Consider the following 21492-nt stretch of genomic DNA (forward strand, 5'->3'; position numbering starts at 1 on the left):
TAGAGGTGACAGAAGTTCCATCTACTTTAAAGAATCGTATTGTGTCTAAGTCTGCAATTGCATCTAACATCAGAAGCGATTTCGAACTGTTCTGAGAGACAGAGACATTAGATATATGTAGATACCTGCTTGCTATTTTTACTCTGGCTCAACGTCTGGCTAGTTATGGCCAAATAGCTTTGTCAGCCAACTTAGACAGTTGTTTTTAGGAAATGGATCACAGGTTTAATTGCACATTGATCTTTAATAGCAAAAAAAAATTTTATTTTTAAATACTTTTAAACACAATTCATCAGAAAAATTCTTTGCAAAGCGGCCTTAATTGCTGTTGTCTTGAAATTAGTAGCCTTAATTGCAGCATGAGATATCTACTTGGACATAATCTGCAACATAATTACAATTTTAAAAGATGAATATGAACACACTTGAAATAAAAGAGACTAGGCTTATAGCTAAGAATTTCCGTTCAGCAAGGAAGTGGAGAGTTCCCATTAGTTGGTCTGTTTGTCTGTGACTATGAGCAAGGTTTATTGGAAACGATAAACGTGATATTCCATTTCGGGACCTCAGTTGCTGAAGTTTCAGCACAATCAGTCGAACTGAAGAAACAACTGAAACCGTTTTTACTTTCTCTTACACTACTAGAAGGAGAAGGTGTTGTAATCGTGCTGCTCACCGATTTGGAGGTTCCTTCAGTCCCAAAAAGTGGCCTTTACTAATTGGACACTGTTTGCTCGTTGAATGTATTGTGCATCTGCCATAACTCAAGAAAAGGGAAAGCAGCAGAAACTTCATTAAGCTTAGCTGCTAACAGAGGACGTCACAGTAAAGCTTCCGTCCAAATCGATTCACCGGACGTTGCAATTTACAGAAACTTCTGAAAGAATGGTAGATTAGGGTTCACTCTAAAGTGCGATTGTAGTAGCTTGCCATCTGATGATAATGCCCTAAATTAGGTCGTTGTTGGAGAGTGGAAAGTGGGAAAATTTTAAAGAAAACTTTATAAAAATTATTGTCCTGAACTTTGTAAAGTTCTGCCGCATATTTGATCTAAAGCGAGTTAAATATAAACTTACTTTTGCCGTTACAGTCATTCTCCTTATTTAGAAAACATATGTTAGTAAACTTTTTGCAATCTGTACAGTCACATCCGCAAACATAATCCACGTAATAAGGACAAACTTTATTGCATGTTGGGTTTGCATTGGTTGCAGGTGTCCAAGTTAAGTACACTGTAAACAAAGATATTAGCTAATAATATTGTGCATTTGTAGAGGAAGAAAAGGTAATTTAAATGATCAATTTGTTAGGTTCAGATTTTTGAATTGTACGTTTAAAATACAGATATATTACATAAACTTCAAATTTACTTTCTTACAGAATGGGTCTCTGGTTTAAGTAAATGACAAAATGGGTTCTTCATTAACCAATCAGCAGCGCCAAATATTAAAAAATCTCTGGTCAAACAACGAAAATTTAATAACATGAAAACTTTGTTTAACTTCTCATTGGGCTCCGGGAACGATGGCTACCTATTAAGACTTTTTGGCGGAACTCACCATTTCACAAGTACCTCCCTGTTGTTTACTTTTTCATGTTTCATTTTATTCAATTTTTTTTTCGATCTATTATAGAAATTCACGACTGTTGCTACAAGCACATGCGATATAAGATTAAAATATCTGGAATATCAAGATCATTGATCGTAGAGGGCACCCAGTGGTGCCACTCCATTAACGTGAAACTATTATACTGCTCATATGATGAGAGTAGATCGCTCCGCATGATGCTTTGCGGAGTAGTTAGCGCTTTCTATTATAATTATTTTCGATTTATTTATTGGTCTAAAGTATGAATGAATAAGATTTTACAATTAAATAAAACAATGATAAGAAGAAAAGAATAGAAATACTCTAACTAATTTCATCAAATCTCTTCAATCTCTTTGGAGGATTACCTGATATTGCGGAAGAAGATTAGTGGGTTAGGATGAGCGCCTGTAGAGGAATGAAATTTTAGGAAACGAGACAGAATGGGGCGTTAAGTAGTCATTTATTCTTAAAAATCAATTATTTGATTGCATTACGAATGTTCAAGTAGCAAACATTTCTATTTACTCAAAATAATCGCGCCATCTTACAGTTGCATGAAATGATGATTCGTCAACTCCTTGAATTATTTATTATTATTCTGTTTGAAGTTATTACTAATGATTTTAGTCCATCTGTTTTACAAGCTGAAAACGCCAAACTATGATACATTAATTTCTTAGATGTATATTCCATTTATATGAAGGCTTTTCATCGTAAAACGCATGATCTTGGTTGAACTAAATACTTTTAAATACAACTTTATAAGAATTAAACATCAATACGATGCTATCTCTGGCATGATGCTTTGCGGAGTAGTTAGCGCTTTCTATTATAATTATTTTCGATTTATTTATTGGTCTAAAGTATGAATGAATAAGATTTTACAATTAAATAAAAGAATGATAAGAAGAAAAGAATAGAAATACTCTAATTTCATCAAAAAATCATCCAGGTTAGTTTATTGCACTGCCAGTACGATTAACTCACATTTTGACAAAACGATTTGAACACATTGACAAAAAAGTTATATAAAATAATAATAATAAAACAGTGATAAAATAGAAATATTTACTTACAGAAAAGGCACAAAAATACCAGATATTTTGGACTCATTTTGCTGGTTGCTCTGAATACGTTGAAGGAACGTTCTATTGTGTTACTAAAGTTTTATGTGCAACTACATATATATGCACTCTATATCACTCAGAAAATATATTTATTTATGAAAACAATGTAGAGGAGATAAAACAGTTTTCTAGGTGATAATACTTTGGTTTGCCCCACTAATTATTTCTGTATTTATTTTGTTTCATACCTTTTCTAATCAACATTTTTTCTGGTTAGACACGTAGTGCATCCATTTCCAATGCTTTCAGCATCTTTGGGCTCATTGATACCCATTTGCCAAAATTTATCATCCTCCCTATGCGCTATAAATCTTCACTATTTAGTACTTACGAGCATGCTGTGTTCCATAGAATGGGGTTGATCGTGCGGATCGCTCTAACACAGGGGTCGGCAACCTCTTTTAAGTAGAGAGCCATTTCTCCTTAAATAATTTTAATAAATCTTACCAAGAGCCGCAAGGATGATAGTGTAAACAAACTCTGTAGATCATTTGTATTCTCAAATTATTATTTTATGATATTCAACAACATTTAAATGTTTTATATATTTATTTTCACATATTGAAAAGTAAATAAACATATAAATAATAACTTAAGGAATGAAAAGGCGGCAGTCTTACAATATAAATCAAGTACTTTATTTTGATATTGTATAATTCCATTCAATTTCGAACCTATCACATTTAAAATTATTTTTGAAAAATTACCTTTAATAAATGGAATTTTCATTCGTTTCAATAAAATTTAACTAACAACATATTTTGGGCAGGCTGAAGAGCCACAAAATTTGGATAAAAGAGCCGCATGCGGCTCGCGAGCCGCGGGTTGCCGACCCCTGCTCTAACAGCTTCACTTATCATTTGACTTATCTTACAAGTTGAACAACCAACCGTTCAGTATTAGTCAATATATATTTTGCTATAAATTATTTTGGGTTAACCTCCAATTATGTTCTAGTTGAAATGATTGAATTTGTTACGAGTATTTCTATTCCTTTCTTCTATCACTCTATTATTGACTTGTAGCATCTTATTCTTTCATACTTTAGATCAGTAATTCAATGGAGAATAGTTGTGACAGAAAACACAAACTACTCGACGAAGCAAGATGCCAGGTAGCATCGTATTGATCTTTTATCCTTATAAAGAACTACTTCAATAAAGTCGTTCGAATGTATGACTTCATTCGCTAGTAAAACTGAATAACTAAAAGCATTAGTAATAATTACCATTAAAATAAATATTAAATTAGTGAAGGAGTTAATAGTTGGAAGAGAAGCTGGAGGTAGATGTTTGGACCATTTTCGTTTTTTGTTTTAACCTTCCTTTTTCTCAATCGTAAAGTAAGAATGTGGTGCTCAATTCCAACTATTAGTTTGCTCATGCTGAAGGCGTGAATAAATAGGATACATGGTCTTTCTGAATTTGAGCAATTTTTGTGGGAAAAACTGTTGTGCATATGTGTGTGTATATACTCAAATATTTTATGTCCTCCTACACTTTACCATTTTTAATTATTAACTTACCTAAACTGTTTTTTGTCTAGAGACCAAATTTAATTAGCATTGCTTTCTAAAAGTTGATTTTTACTTTCAAAGAGGAAATATTAAGAAATGAGGGGAGATTATGTTGAATAAATTAAAACATCAAACCGTGGGTACGGAAACAACTTTGAACCATAGTGCAGCAGTTTCTTCTCCAGGGCAACCGGTACTGCGAATGAACTGTTGCTAAGAGAGTCATAGTTACTCCCGCCGATTATCTGCGCAGAGTCAGTTCCAGCCTATGGAGCACAGCATGCTGGAGAATACTAATAATTAAAGATTTATAGCGTAAAGTGCTGATGTTAAATTTCAGCCCGTCGTTATCAATGAGCCCAAAGAAGCCGTTGCATAGATACTCCACGTGTCTAACAAAGAAAAAGTTTGATTAGAAAATGTATGAAACAAATAGTGCAGGGAAACAACAGGGGAAAACCAACGTATTATCTTTAAAAAAGACAATATTTTCTTTATTTTTTCCATACATTCTAAATAAGATATTGTGGGTATTCATATGTATATATGGTAGTATACAAACTTAAAAATTTAGTAGCAAAATAGAACGTTCCTTCAAAGTGTTCAGAGCAAACGACAAAATGATTCCCAAATATCAGCTATTAATGAGCCTTTTCTGTAAGTAAATATTTCTATTTTATCACTGTTTGAATATTATTATTTTATATAACTTTTTTGTCAATACGTTTAAATAAATTTCTTAAATTGTTAGTTAACCGTTTTGGCTGTGCAATCATTTATTTTGGGTTAACCTCCAATTATGTTCCGGTAGATTTGATTGAATTTTTTAGAGTATTTCTATGCTTTTCTTCTTGTCTTTCTTTTATTTAACTGTAACATCTTATTCATTCATACTTTGGACCAGCAATTAAATGGAGAATGGTTGTGATGGAACACGCAAACTACTCAACGAAGTATGATGACAGCCAACGTTAATTAACATTAAAAATTAATTTTATCAGTAGATAAATTTTTATAGGTGAAGAATCTCTTGTTAATGGTCTTTTAATAATCGCGCTTCTGGAAGCGCATATTTTATCCAAGGTGGTGAATCCCGGGCCATCTGATTCACTATTTATCATTAGATAAGATGTTTCAATACTTAATAAACTGCTTCTAATATATAAAGCAATAGCAAGGTGTTGTTTGCTCACTCTAATACTTTCTCACTCTAATTGAAGATGTTCTAGCGTCTTTTGTTTTGTAAAACAAAGCGCAATCACAAAATTAACCTCGCCAATCCAAACTTAATTAATCAAAAGTAACTACCAGAAAATATTTGAATAAATGTTTGTTTAGAAACCAAAAACACTAAACTGAAAAAACTTATCTAAACCGTTAGAAATTTATCTAAAAAAAGATACTTTTAACCACTTAAAAAACAGAGCAAAAGTAGCTACATGTGAACACTTCGCTATCTCAGCTGATTCCCATTTAATTAGAGACCAAATTTAATTAGCATTGGTTTCAAAAAAATTATTTTTAGTTTCAAAGAAGAAAGATTAAAAAATGAGGGTTATTAAGTTGAACAAATTCAGAGCTCTTTAGTAGTCTTTTTTATTATTCCTTTTGATTAAAATAAAATCTAAATCTGATTGATCTTCCTTATTGCTGGACATTGGCATTACAGGAGCAGTTAGCAACGGCTATACAGTCTGAAACGGTTTTAAAAAGATTTACATTAAACAATCTTAGGGATTCGTTAGAATATGTAGTGATGGTAATATTTGTATACTTACTGCTGTTGTCACAGACATTTGCGCCATCAAGCGAACAGTAACTTGAAAATGTTCTGAATTCCGAATTACTGCAATATGCGCAAACTGGCTCGGCTGCTATCATAATGGGGCAATGTATAATGCATGGTTTTTCCGTTTGATCCGCAGTTACAGAACTGGCTAGCACTGCAAAAAATGGTTATGTAAACTAATGCGATTGCAATGCTTAATCTTAAACTTAAACAATGGAGTTGTCTTGGAGGAATAAAATTCCCACGGCGATTCTGGAGGATCTGACTGATAAATGTTCTCCAGTAGTTCATTAAGGGTCATTTTGTTATTTATTTTTTAACCAGTATGAATTTTTTTTTTCGCATTCAGATTGAAAATACGATAAAATCTCTTGCATCTCTTTCCTGTTTTGGGATAGAGAAAAGCCCGATAAATATTAACGAAAAATTACCAAAATAAACTCCTTGAATAACTCATAACTTTTTCGGTGCGGTGAATTTTAAATCAACTAAATTTCTGTTTAGACCAACAAGTTTAGTGTGAAACTAAAACTTAGTTGAAATCAAATAGATGGATGAACATCCAGAACCGGCCGGAAACAAATTTAAGAACACATGCGCAGTACTTCGGCTAAAATTAATGAACCTAGTAATTAGCTTACTAAAACTGCCAACCAGCAACAAATAAAAAAAAAAATCATTTTGCTTGGGTGAAAATTGGGAAGATACTGAAACCAAGTGATTAAAGAAAGTGGTATTTATAGATATATCGAAGAAGGAAAACATGGAGTCGATTGTTGTCACGTTTGAGCAATTAAGGAAAATTTACTATGAAATTCCGGACATAATGTTCAAATTATCAGTAATAGTTCTTTTTACTATTGATCGCTCGCATCGATTTTTCAACTAGTTACTAGGAGATAATACAATTTTATGATCAATAAACTAAAAATAGTTTCTTAAAAATGGGGATTATTTTAATTATATTGTCGTTGGTAAACGCTAAAACGAAATCGTTTACCTTTATAAGTTCTAATTATCTATTTAACTGTTAGAACAGGTGATATTTTATTAAAAGAAAATTAGCAATTAGTATGCTAGAGGTGGTGAAAATATATTTCTTTAAACAAGTAGCCGAGCCATGGCTTTCGACCTAAATTGTCAATAATCTTTCTGCTCTAAAGCACTTTACTTTTCTCGTATTATCATCAATATTTTTATAATGAAACGAAAGCGTCAAGCATTACGCATCATCATATGATACAATCTTACTCTTCTAGTAACAGTAGCTGTTGCGATCGTGCCGTAATATTTACGGTAAATATTCTCTTGAGCTCCTATGTGGGAGAAAAAGTGTTTCAACAGTTTCAAACTGTTTTATTCCTCATCAATTGATTGCCGAAGCAGGTAATGCCAGAGGTGAACTCTTGTAGTAGAACACCAAAAGAACCATTACCCGAGGCTTCTTCTGATCAGTTCTTCTTTCTCAAAACATCCATGAAAATCTATTTCTGTCGGCTCAAAATAATCGCGCCTTCTTAGGTTAAAATTGCAGTGATATCAAGAAATATCAAATTTAGGAATAATTTATTATTTATTTTGATGGATATTATTACTAATGATTTTAGTTACTCAGTTTGACTGGCTAATGAAGTCAAACTTTAATTGATAAAACAGTGAAAAAATATTATTTAATTGAAACGACTGACAGTAGAAATATTTACTTACAGAAAAGGCACATAAACAGCAGATATTTTGGAATTATTTTGCTGGTTGCTCTGAACACTTTGAAGGAACGTTCTATTTTGCTTCTGAATTTCTATGTGTAACTACTATATGTATACATATATGCATAATAACATATTTATAAAACACAATATATATTGCAAAAATTATGGATAGATTTTTTTTTAAGATAATACTTTGGTTTTCCTCCCTTATTTCCCTGCTCTATTTGGCGGATGATAAATTTTAGCCCATGGGTGTCAGTGAGCCCAAACTAGCCGTTGCATAGAAACTCCACGTGTCTAACAAAGAAAAAGGTTGATTAGAAAATGTATGAAACAAATAGAGCAGGGAAATAACGGGGGAAAACCATAGTATTATCTTTAAACAAAAAATAATCTTTCCATTATTTTTTCAAAATGTACATGTATTATAAATATGATATTGTGCAAATATATATATATATATATATACAGTAGTTACACATAGAAATACAGTAGCAAAATAGAACGTTCTTCAATGTATTCAGAGCAAACACCAAAATGAGTCCAAAATATCTGATGTTTATGTGCCTTTTCTGTAAGTAAATATTAAATAAAAAACTTCTCAATATTCACACAAGGATAATGGTTCAGTGTTTTTATATGTTGCTGGTTGGGAGTTTTAGTAAGCTAATTTCTAAGAAGTTTCATTAATTTTAGCCGAAGTACTGCACTTGTGTTTTTAAATTTATTTCTGACCGATTTCGGTGGTTCTTCCACTTCAATTTGATTTCAACTAAGTTTTAGTTTTACACTAAAAATGTTGAGCAGTCAAAAACTTGGTTGATGTCAAATTCTGCGCACCGAAAAAGTTACGAGTTATTCAAAGAGTTTATTTTAGTACCAATCAGATTCTCCAGAATTGTAGTTGGAGATGAGAGTTTTAGATATTTCTCTCAGGCAGCTTCATTGTCCAAGTTTAAGATTGAGTATCGCAATCGCATTCATTCACATAACCATTTTTTTACAGTGCTAGCCAGTTCTGTAACTGCGGATCAAGCGGGAAAACCATGCGTTTTATTTTGCCCCACTTTTATAGAACCCCCACCAGTTTGCGCATACTGCAATAATTCGGAATACATTACATTTTCAAGTTACTGTTTGCTTGATTACGCAAATATCTGTAACAATAGTAGTAAGTATGCAAATATTACTATCAATACATATTTTACAAATCCCTAAGTTTGTTTAATGTAAATCCTTTTAAATCCGTTTCAGATTGTGTACCCGTTGCTAACGGCTCCTGTAATGCCAATGTCCAGCAATAAGGAAGATCAATTAGATTTAGATTTTATTTTAATCAAAAATAATAATAAAAAAGACGACTTAAAGAGCTTTGAATTTATTCAACTTAATCTCCCCCATTTCTTAATATCAATTCTTTGAAACACTAAAAATCAACTTTTAGAAACCAATGCCAATTAAATTTGGTCTCTAGATTAAAAGCAGTTTAGGTGAGATAATAATTAAAAATGGCAATGTATATGAGGACATAAAATATTTGAGTATATACACATATATACACAACAGTTTTACCTCACAAAAATTTATTTCTACTACTCAAATTTATAAAGACCATGTATTCGATCTATTCATGCCTTCAGCATGAGCAAACTAAATGTTGGAATTGAGCACCACATTCTTACTTTAAGATTGAGAAAAATGAAGGTTAACATAAAATAACAATAAATTACGACTTAAATTGTCAATAATCTTTTTGCTCTAAAGCACTTTACATTTCTCGTATTATCATCAATATTTTTATAATGAAACGTGAGCGTCACGCATTACGCATCATGCGGTACAATCTTACTCTTCTAGTAACAGTAGGTGTTGCGATCGTGCCGCAACATTCACCGTAAATAGTCTCTTGAGGTCCTGTGAGGGAGAAAAAGTGTTTAACAGTTTCAAACTGTTTTATTCCTCATCAATGGATTGCCAAAGCAGGTTATGTCGGAGGAGAACTCTAGTAATAGAACACCAAAAGAACCATTACCCCGAGGCTTCTTCTGGCCGTTTATTCTTTTCCAAGACATCAATGTAAATCTATTTGAAGTAATTTGAATCCATAAAAAGAGAAATCGCGTAAGAACTGTCAACGATTTCGGAAATAACCTTCCAGGACTGCTTCCAGCATTGGGACAGCATTGATTTTACAAATGTAGTCGTTAGTTTAGAGCAGTGGTTCTTAACCTTTTCATAGACGCGGAACACAATTATATGTATTATATATTTTTTTCGCGGATCACTAACATCAAATAATTTGAAATTCGGTATTTAGCAAGAACTTAAAATTAAATTCAAATTAAAAAAAAAGGAACAATTTTTTGTTTTCGTATCTTTCCTAAGTTTCTAAATTTCAATACATTTAAAATACTTGGACCATATTCCGCGGAACACCGGTTAAGAACCACTGCTTTCTATCTTCTAAAATTATAGTTCTGTGCACAAAATAACTATAGTTTATAATTGAGGAAAACAAAGTGTACAAGAGAAAAAAATTCCATATCAATACGTGCTTCACAGTGGGAGATATATAACGGCCATAATTTTACGGAATTTCATGACCCAAAAAATTTTCAACCCTTTATAATAAAAAAATAATAATAATTAACTAATAATAATTAAATAATAATTCTTAACCTTTTCATAGACGCGGAACACAATGATATGTATATATTTTTCTCGCGGAACACTAACATTAAATAATTTGAAATTCGGTATTTAGCAAGAACTTAAAATTAAATTCAAATTAAAAAAAAAGGGACAATTTTTTGTTTTCGTATCTTTCCTAAGTTTCTAAATTTCAATACATTTAAAATTGAAATTTCGCGGAACACCATTGTTCCGCGGAACTCCGGTTAAGAACACTGGGTTAGAGTGTTAGAGCAAGGATTGCAAACCCGCTTCACTCTTCATATCCTCTGCAAGCTTACTTTTTATATTATTTTATTTGTTTATTTATTTTTTTTTTAGTTCGAACTGTTCTGTGGGACAGAGACATTAGATATAGATACCTGGTCACTATACACTAGCTCAACGTCTGTTCAATTATGACAAAATAGCTTTGTCAGCCAGATTAGACAATTGTTTTTATTAGGAAATTGATCACAGGTTTTTAAACAATTTAAGAGAACGATTTGAACACATTGACAAACAAATTATATAAAAAAATAATAATATTCAAACAGTGATAAAATAGAAATATTTACTTACAGAAAAGGCACATTAACATCAGATATTTTGGAATCATTTTGCCATTTGTTCTGAACACTTTGAAGGAATGTTCTATTTTGCTATTAAATTTTTATTTGTAACTACTGTATTGTGCGCACTATAACACTTTTTGAAAAAATATATATAAATATATATAAACTATGTAGAAAAGATAAATCATTTTTTCAAGTGATAAGACTTATAGTTCCCTCCACATTATTTCCATATTTATATTGTTTCATACCTTCCCTAATAAACATTTTACCTGGTTAGACACGTATTGCATTTGTTTCTAGTGTCTCAAACTTCATTGGCTATAAATTTTCACTATTTAGTACTTACCAGCATGCTGTGTTCCATAGATTGGGATTGATCGTGCGGATGGCTCTAAGAGCTTCACTTATCATTTGGCTTATCTTATAACTCCAAGAACCGTTCGGTATTAGTCAATATCTTTGTTTTTTGATCTCAATGTAGTCATCTACCTAGGAGAGGACCTTTCTTAGTGGTTAGCTTACTTGATTCCCACGAGGAGATCCTGTGTAGGAATTCAGCTGTTGGATCCTTGATTTTCTCTTATTAAAAGCTTCTTACAGCTCATTCAGTATTTGTAACGAGAGAACACCATCCAGAGGCCGGTATTACACTAAAAAAAAGCTCGGAGTTGCTAAGGCCTCAGCGGTTGATCTCAAAAAGTATCTTTAACAGGGATACCTCGTCAGTCGTCATATACTCGTTTTCCTCGCAATCCTGGGCAATGACGAGCTGATCTTCTGAAACTGCAGTTTGCAGTTTCTTCCTCTCCATTACCTCTTCCCCTACACATGACTGTATACTACTAGTATTTAAACAATAGTCGGACGATACGGCACGTTACCGAAATGATCTGCTTTTGCATAATACAGTTGAGAGTTCGAACTCTCATATACATTGCCATTTTTAATTATTAACTTACCTAAACTGCTTTTAATCTAGAGACCAAATTTAATTAGCACTGGTTTCTAAAAGTTGATTTTTAGTGTTTCAAAGAATTGATAATATTAAGAAATGGGGGAGATTAAGTTGAAGAAGTTCAGAGCTCTTTAGTAGTCTTTTTTATTATTCCTTTTGATTAAAATAAAATCTAAATCTAATTGATCTTCCTTATTGCTGGACATTGGCATTACAGGAGCAGTTAGCAACGGCTATACAGTCTGAAACGGTTTTAAAAAGATTTACATTAAACAATCTTAGGGATTCGTAAAATATGTAATGATAGTAATATTTGTATACTTACTGCTGTTGTAACAGGTATTTTCCCTTTCAAGAAAACAGAGACTTGTAAAAGTAATGAATTCCGATTTACGGCAGTATCCGCAAACTGGATCGGGTGCAAAAAGAAGTGGGCAAATAATGTCGCATGTTCCTTCCGCTTCACCTGCAGTTACAGAACTGGCTAGCACTGTAAAAAGATGGTTATGTAAATTATAGCGATTGCTATACTCAATCTTAAACTTAAACTATGGAGTTGTCTTGCAGGAATATCTAGAAGTAAAACTCCCGCGGCGATTCTGGAGGATCTGACTGAAACATGTTCTCCAGCAATTGATTGGGGATTCTTTTGTTTTATTCATTTTTTTTAAACAGATATTAAAGTTTTTTTCGTATTCAGGTTGAAAATAAAAACTGTTGCATCCATTTCCTGTTTTACGATGGAGAAAAAATCCGATAAAAATTAACGAACTATTACCAAAATGAACTACTTGTAACTATTATTATTTACTAGTTTGGTGCGGAGAATTAGACATCGACTACCTAGGCATTCAAGTTTAGTTGAAATCAAATTCTCTGCATGAAACTTTTTAATTTATATCTGATGATGGGTGAAAATCCGAAACCGGTCAAAAAATAAGTAATTAAATAAAACATACGCAGTAATTCGGCTAAAATTAATGAAACTTCTTAGAGATTTGCTTACTAAAACTGCCAATCAGCAACATATAAAAACACTGAACCATTATCCTTGTGTGAATATTCAGAAGATACTGGAAGCAAGTGATTAAAGTTATCGGTATTTATAGATATTTCGAAGCAGGAAAACATGGACAGTCAATTGTTGTCACGTTTGAGCAATTAAGGAAAACTTAGAATGAAATTCTGGACATAATAGTTAGATTATCAATAATAGTTCTTTTTACTATAGATCGCTTGCATAGATTTGTCAGCTAGTTACTAGGAGATAATCTAAGCTTATGCACAATAAACTAACAATAGTTTTTAATGAGGAGGTTAACTAACTGCAGGTTATTGATTTGAGTTTTTTATTTATTAATTTCAAACCAATTTCTTTCTTCTTTTTCCTCATAACAATTATTTAATAATTTATTCCTTAAACAATTATCTAGTAATAGTTAGAATAACCTTCATTCTTATTGTCTCCATAGTTTCTTGGGTTCTTTGATCGCTCCATTAAAACTCCCATTCAGCTCTAAGTTGCTTTATTTAATTCAAAACATTTTGCTTTCAATTCGTGCCGCAAGAATATTTGGTTTATACCATGGCAAGATTACTTGAGGTTCAATCTAAAACTTGACATAGAAAAATGACGCTCATATTACTAACCGCTTGGTTCGCTTTAGTAAACGCTGTAACGAAATCGTTTACCTTTATAAGTTTTAATTATTTATTTAAGTATTAGAAGAGGTAAAAAAAGGCGCCATGGTAGCCGAGCGGTTAAGAGGCGAGACCTGCAAAGCTAATATGTATTGTGGTAGTTGGTTCGATTCCCGGTCTAAGGCCTTGGATTTTATTTAAAGGTTAATAAAAGAAATTTATAGTAAAGTATGTTTGCTAGTCGCCTCCGTCTAACTACCTAATTGAAATGAAAATTAGCAATAATTGTGTTAGAAGTAGTAAAACTATATAAACTTTGGTACGAATGAATTTAAGTAAAATAATTTAGTAATTTAAGAGTAGAGGGATTAGCTGAGTGGGTAGCTCGCTGGATTCCCATTTGGAGATCCCTGGTTCGAATCCAGCTGCTGGTCCTTAAATTTTCTCTACCAAGAAGCTTCTTACGGCTAATTATCCTGTGATTAAAAGTGTTTTCTGTAACGAGTGAATACTGACCGAAGGACGACAGTGCACTGATAAAACTCGGCGCTAATGTCGTCAGATGTCAGATAAATAGAAATAGAAATAGAAAATAAATTTATTATTCTGGGACAGTTGTCCCCTAAGAATAAATACAGGAACAAATAGAGGCCTTAACAGTTTGGCCTGTGATTAAACAGAAAATAAATAAATAAATAAGTATTTACAAAAAGTGAAAATAAAAATAACAGCAGAAATTAAGGAAATAAATTAAAACAATTAGAATTTCGGAGGAAGCTGAATAGAGACGAGATAACTGAATAGATGGGATTTAAAGATAGATAGGGTAGGAGCATGGCGGACAGTTGAAGGCAAGGAGTTCCAGAGAGAGGTAGCACGTATTAGGAAGGAAAAGGATGAGGTGCGGTGAGAGGGAATATAAAGATCAGATGAGCGAGATCTAGTGTTACGGGAATGGATGGAGGATTTAAACTTAAGGAGATGAAAAATATAGGAAGGCCCTTGAGACTGGATGACTTGAAAAAGGAAAGAAGCCAAAAGATATTGGCGGCTGTAGACAAGAGAAAAAGCCACTTCAACTCATCGTAGCAGCGGCGAAATGCGAGAGTCTCTGGAAATGCTGAAAATAAATCTTATAAAGCTGTTCATGGAGGCGTTTGAGCTTAGCTTCAATATCACCAGAAAGACCGCCATACACTAAGCAACCATAGTCGAAATGGGGGAATATAAGAGAGGAAACAAGGAGTTGCCGGGTCTTAATTGGAAAATGGTGACGGAAACTATTAAACTGCTTTAGGATATGGATGGAACGACGAGAGATTTGGGAAACATGGTTTTTCCAGGATAGGTTTTGATCAAAAGTGATACCAAGGTTTTTCACAGAGGAACAATACTTTATTATTAATACAATAAGTTATTATTTATGTGGTAATGTTGCAATTGTGGAGAATTTGCTGCAAACTCTTCACGGTCATCTTAGAAACGCTTGAACCACTCAAAAACTCGCAGACGTGATTAACATTCTTCGCCATAAACTTCTTTTAATAAAAGATAAGTTTAAGTAGCGGTTTTACCCAGTTTCACGTGAAATTTTACGACAATTCGTTGCTCTACTACATGTGTAGTATCATGTTTTCGGTAAAACGAAACTATCACCTCTTACACAAACGCGACGGTTCCGGTCAAACAGATTTCTCTACAGACACGTGAGACGCTGCAATCGAAATAGAAGGCTTTACGCTGCACAGCTGTCGGTCGTTAGGATTTGGCGCATGCATAGATCTTCTGTAGCAGCATCAGTCTCGTTATTTAATAGCCACAACTGGTATATTATCGATATTTTTGCCACTCTAAAAACAGAACATAAAACATGTTTGTAATTAATTGAAGTTGTTTGTGCACTTACTGTAAATACCCGCTGACAGAAGGGCGAATTTCAATCTCATGTTTTTCTAGTTTGATTGACAAGTGTCATAGAATGAGACAAAATTAACTAAATGCCAAAAATGTTAACACTATTCTTGAAACTAACAATAAAAGTCGATTGAAGCAATTCGTTTAAATATATATAGCCTAATTTTACCTGAACGAACTGATAATAGGGTAATAACTCATGTTGCTATTACGTAAATAATTTCTGTATTTAAATTACTTTTAGCTAGCTCATTTACATTGGTAAACTGGCTCTTACAAAAAGTTATGGGCACTTATTAGGCCTAATTTAATGAAATTATGATGTAATTGTTTACGAAAATCACTCACACTACTTTAATATTAAACTTGTTACAAGGAAACTCCTCACGTTTTAGTTTTACTGAAAATAAATGTCGATTCATTCTCAGGTAAAGAGGATTAGAGTGTTTTAGATGTCCTTTAGTTCAATCACAAAATCCCTCAAAATTCTGGAAGTTAAGGTTCCTCAAGGATCCTCCAAAATCGTTGTGTCCGTTTAAAATTGTATTAGTTGTATCTGGGTGTAATTATCATTCTAATTTAAATAAAACATCTTACAACCAAAAGTATTTTAGTAAACTTCAAGTTATGAATAACTTACAGAACAGACTTATTCAGTATTCTAATAATAACTTTAACGTTACTTGGCCTTCTAAAGATACCGGAACAATAACCTTGTCTTCTTTTTTTTTTCAAATCAAGACTTTTCAGAGTGACTCCATAAGTGACATTTATTTGAGAAACCGTCAAAACCTATGTATGTTTGCCTAGGTGGCCAAAAAATCGATTAATGAAATAAAATCGTAGATTTTATTTTTTTAAATGAGCAGATGTAAAATAATTTACTAAACTTTTTTTTATTTTTGTTTTATTTATTTATTTTGTAATTTACAATCTGTATAAATATATACAATAAGTAAATAGGAGGTGAATGAGGTGAACTGGTGCGGGAGGAGCAGGAGGAGAGAAGCTACCCAGCGGTAGCACTCTCTATTTGAGATAGGGTAATGCAAAGAGGAGAATATGGGTAGGAGAGAGGAGAGATTTAGTTCTTCAGACTGTAAGGAAGTCGCGGGGGGCCACTGGCAATTCAGTCGGCGAGGAGGATTGTCAGGAATGTCAGAGGAAGCGAGAGGCAGTACAAGAGGATTAGAGTCTAGTCGAGAGAGTAGTGTGGAATTTTTGATATTTAGTCTTAGCGAATTGGTCTATGAAGGGAATGTTGAGGCCATGGTGAAGAGTGAGGTTAGTCACCGTAGAAAGGAGCGTCAGCTATCTGTCGACAGTAGTTTTGACTGAAATGTCTTGTACAGTCCGTATGTTCTGTAGGTTTGGCTGAACCCAACAGCTCTAGTCCAGTAAGTCCACATAGGTTTGAGAATATTACTGTATATTAATCGTTTGAGTTCAATGGGTAATTTGGAGCGTCGCCCAAGTAGTCTGTAAAGTAGTTTCGCACGTTTTGTCATTGCTTATCTTTTAAGTCTAGTGTGTGGGTTCCACCGTGAGTCGCTTGTCTATGTAGAGCCCAAGGTAGCGCACCAGATCTGTATAAGGAAGAGGATTGCTGTTGAAGAGGACAGGTGGACAGGAGCCACGCCAGAGAGTCAGACAAACTTAAGTTTAGATTAAGGAAAAATGAAGTCTAATTGAACGAAAGTTAATGGATTTTTGTAGTTTAATGTTTTAAAACTTAAGTTTTTTTAGGCTTGTATTTAGCGGAGGAAGCGAATAGAAAGAACTATTAAACAAAGAATCTGGAAAGTCTTATCGCAGAACTTGCAGTAGAACGGTACTTTGGCACTGGTTCCGTCTTGTGCAAAATGAAAAATAAAGAAAGAAATCTGTTAAATTGTGCAGTTAAGTTCATTGTCCGCATCTTCATTGTAGCATTTGCTGGCAAAATGTCAAATTCGGCGGCTCATGTGCATATCTATTTGCTATTTCCTGCGATCAACTCATGTACATTGTCCAGGCAATAACTATTGGAAAGTAAAATTTAAAAAAATTTACATACTTATACCTAATTTAATGATTCACCTAACTTTTGACCTTTGACATTTTTATCAATTTGAATAAAGGTGAGCCTTAGAAATTTTAAATGGCAACTTTGTATAATTTTAATCATTTTTCTTTTAACCCTGAATTCAATATGATGATTTAAACTAAAGATAATCGTGATTCCGTTAGAGAATTTAATGTTTTATCAAAATGGGTCTAACCTTTGTCCAGCAGTAGACCAGAGAAGAGTTTTCTCTGATAAATGAGAGCAATGAGAAATACTGGATTTCTACGAAGAGCTCCTGAGTCCAAATCCAGTTGCCGACCTTTAGATTGTCTCTTCTTGTGATGGAGAATAGTGTCTATAACGAGAGAACACTGATCGGAGGTTGGCAGTGCACTGAAAGACGCTCCGGGCGCCAATGGTCTTAAATGTTGAAGCGCCTTAAATTAAAAAATAATTGGAAATAAAAATAAAAAATTAAAATATACATTTTATACTAATGATGTAACAATCAATTCCAGTCCTCCTTCTCAGGAATTGCAAATTTCCCGCTGACGTCAGCAGAACAGTTTAGCTTTTGACCTATTCAGCTTTCCTCTAAGTTTCTCCTGGTCCTGGTGTAAGTTCGAGTTTGTCTAGAGGCATTAAGAAACAGTTTCTGCATCTTTATAATTAAAATAGTCTCAGAAATAAACCATTGTAGAACCAAAAAGAAGAAAGAATTCTTGTTCAAGTAAACCTCCATCACAGTAATTATGTATATATTACAGCAAAAATATTGATTGCAGGGCTTTCCAAGTCGGCTAAGATCCGCGGTCAGAAGTGAATGTAGAAGCGCTTCTTTCAGTCCAATGGTGTCAAGGGCCACCACCTCTTACAATCCCTCACATCTTCTAACTTCTTTCTAAATTAGCATTCAGCTACGTTTCGTTACATCATCATCATCATCAGCCGTACCGACCATCACATACGTCACTCTTACGTCATATATCTTCTTTAATTATTGTAAAATTGTGCATATTATAACCGCATTTTTTTTCACAGTAATCATTTTAAGAAACAAAAAAAATTGATCACAAGACGAAAAAATTCGATGTTATTTTCGATTAGGTTCTTTTTATATTTGTTCTAACCCAAATATCAACTCTAATCTAAAGATTCGATTATAAATTTTCTGCTAATACTGGGGAAAATTGTACGCTAAGGGTCAATTGAGGAAATAGATGTTTTTAAAACTGCAAATGGAGACCTTATATTACCAGAAACAGTTCACTATCATTATGGTTACGGTGACATCCTAGTATCTAGACATAAACCTAGAATCGGTTTAAAGTTTTAGCAATTAACTTTCTGCCACCATTTTGCTGTCACATTTAGGCTGCTAAAAGTCAATTAAATATTGTGGTAGCAGTGCTTGCGAATGCCACGAGAAGATTAAAAAAGTACAACCATTTGGCGGTTAGGCTTTCAACATTGCCAAACTAGAGATCTTAAATTATTCTTCAAACTAATTTGTAATTTACCTGTTATCATATTATGACGAAAAGGATGATCAGCCATGGCCATTGGTGTGCCCTTCGTCAAAGAAGCTTCTGATTACTTTCCATTTTATTGGCCAGAAAATCCTTTCTTTTGGAATTGGTACCTAACACTATATATTTAACATTATACACCAATTTCTTCTTTTATTTTATTTTATTATTTATAATGTAAATTTAATATTTCTGAATATAGTTCTTAAATAAATTAATTATTAAATTACACGTTTGCAATAAATCGTACTGAATTTGATGATTCTGATCAATTATATTTTTCTCGAAGGTGAATTCCTTTCATAATGCCGACGCTGTTTAGAGGCCTACTTTTTTGCAGTTAATAATATAATAATAAGTGTTTATTTAATTTCAATTATATACATAAATTACAGTACAGAAACTTTTTTGCAGTTAATCACAGATTTCTGCATCAATTTCTAAAATAACCCCTATGCATTGCATACCTTTCGAAAGGTGATTGTATGTAGATGTTTTTCCTGAATAGTGCACGTTTTTTTCATATAAAATGTTTTAGAGAAAAATGAAGTCGAAAGTTTTTAGAAAAAATTAGAAACTTGCTATTTCTTATGTTTGGGCCAAAATTTGAAATACTTAATATTATTATTTTGGAATATAAATTAGCTTATTTAAAAGGAAATTTAACCTTCTTTCTAATGAGCTGAATAAACATGCTTTAGCTATAATAGTTTGAGAAATATAGACAACTGTTTGCTAAAAAGTAGTAGTACCTTGAAAAAATATAAAATTAAAAATATCTATAAAACGGAGCCGAATCGAGCCATAGTTTATATGGAATTTTTTTGTTGCAAATGATGCCCAGAATCGCCTCCCGAAGTTACGGTAGTCTTATGCCGAACACCCTGTATAGTGAGCAGAAAAATTACGAATAGAATTCTTCGATGTTATGAAAAGAGGCGAATTTTCCCATGGTCAAGAGATGCTGACAAAACGTTGCCCTTGGCTTCTTTCAGAATAAAGAGGAACTATTGTTAGATTGTCTCTCTTTATTCAAATAATATCGATATACAAATAAATAAATAAAAAAATGGGAAATCACGTAGAAAGCATGAACATACAAGTTGGCCATCTTACACCAATCTAATGCAACAAGTGTTTGTACAGACTTAGAATTGGAGTATGGCAACGTTTACGTCATTGTGCGTGTTTATATGTACGTAAAAACTGGACAAATGGGGAGGAGATATGATGCCGATCAGATCTTAGTGGAGGGGGAGCTAATTAAATTTTGTCTGTACGTAAATCTTTGAACAATTTATGTGTTCGTAATTTAGCAATCTAAACCGGAAAAATGCTGTTCATTTAATCAACTATTTAGGATGTGATCCTTTATCCTTTTAATAATCTCAGCGGCCAAAACTATTTCAATTAACCTTTTGTGAAAGACTGCCAATATTCCTCCTAGCTTAGCGAGAATCCTTGGATTAGCGCTCTATGTCTGGCTCTTAATTTTTCTTCTTCTATTGGCAGCCGTCTCAGAGCCCCACTGATCCATAACCAGAAAGTTATTTTGTAGCTAAAGAGATCATTTTGTTAACTTTCTATCAGAAACCATATCATTAAGAAAGTGATTTTTTTTAAAAAATTTTTATTGTAATCTACAATCTGTATACATTGTATACAATCAGTAAATGAGAAGAGTATGATGTATATGGTGCGGGAGGAGAGAAGCTACCTCTCTCTATAGGAGAGAGGAGAATGTGAGGAGGAGAATACGAAGAGGAGAGAGGAGAGATAGGAGAATAATGATTCCTAAATCATCTGAAGATCTATCTTCAGCCTACAAGGAAGTCGCAGGACCACTGGCGATTCAGTCGGCGAGAAGTATTAGGGATGTCAGAGGAGGCGAGAGGCAGTACAAGAGGATTTGAGCTAGTCGAGAGAAAAGTGATTGTATTTTACACGAAATAGTTCTTAAATAATTATTTCTTAAATGAAACCTCACTTGAACCAAGGTTTTGAGTAAGTCATTTATGTTATTTGGTGTGGGTATTAATGAGCTAGAGTTAGTTAATAGGTTCTTTAATTAACCAAAGCATTTGCACTCATCAACAACCTCTGCCGCCTCATGGTATTCTGTGAGGTGAAGGTTATTTATTTTCCCGCTATTTTTCAAGATGATACAAAAGATAAGATTCAATCAAAATAAAACAATGAAGCCTCTTCTCATGTACCAGGTAAAACCATAGCCTCCCTGATCATCCTACAGCTCTGCCTGGAAGTGGAACAATTAACACTTTTCTAGAGAAGAGACTGGGAAGCCGGCAATTAGGGATATTTTAGAAACGACTAGCCTAAATTAAGGGAAGCAAGTTTTCCAGTTTTAGGAAATAGAGTGATCGATATCTAGGGATAACAACTTCCTGGATGCGTTTTGTTTTTA

At 33.2% G+C, this 21492-nt stretch overlaps 1 protein-coding gene across 3 annotated transcripts in view; it reads right to left on the reverse strand.

The window, feature by feature from the left end:
- Positions 1-242: 242 nt before the first annotated feature.
- Positions 243-21492, reverse strand: part of LOC141458848 (uncharacterized) — a 60176-nt gene continuing 38926 nt past the window's right edge. Inside the window, exons 4-9 of one of the 3 annotated variants that reach the window (XM_074137389.1) lie at positions 17753-17975; positions 12943-15427; positions 12262-12426; positions 10986-12178; positions 1077-1232; positions 243-383 (exon numbers count right to left, since the gene is read on the reverse strand). In XM_074137389.1, the coding sequence (XP_073993490.1) occupies positions 15408-15427; positions 17753-17975 (243 nt within the window). In that variant the 3' untranslated portion in view covers positions 243-383; positions 1077-1232; positions 10986-12178; positions 12262-12426; positions 12943-15407. Of the gene's footprint in view, positions 384-1076; positions 1233-2668; positions 5930-6013; positions 6179-10985; positions 12179-12261; positions 12427-12895; positions 15428-17752; positions 17976-21492 lie in introns of all 3 variants that reach the window. The other 2 variants (XM_074137390.1, XM_074137386.1) reach the window with 2 other exon arrangements.

This window comes from Rhodnius prolixus, unplaced genomic scaffold (assembly GCF_049639745.1).
Source record: "Rhodnius prolixus isolate KJV_2025 unplaced genomic scaffold, Rpr scaffold_5, whole genome shotgun sequence".
Classification (NCBI taxonomy): Eukaryota; Metazoa; Arthropoda; class Insecta; order Hemiptera; family Reduviidae; genus Rhodnius; species Rhodnius prolixus.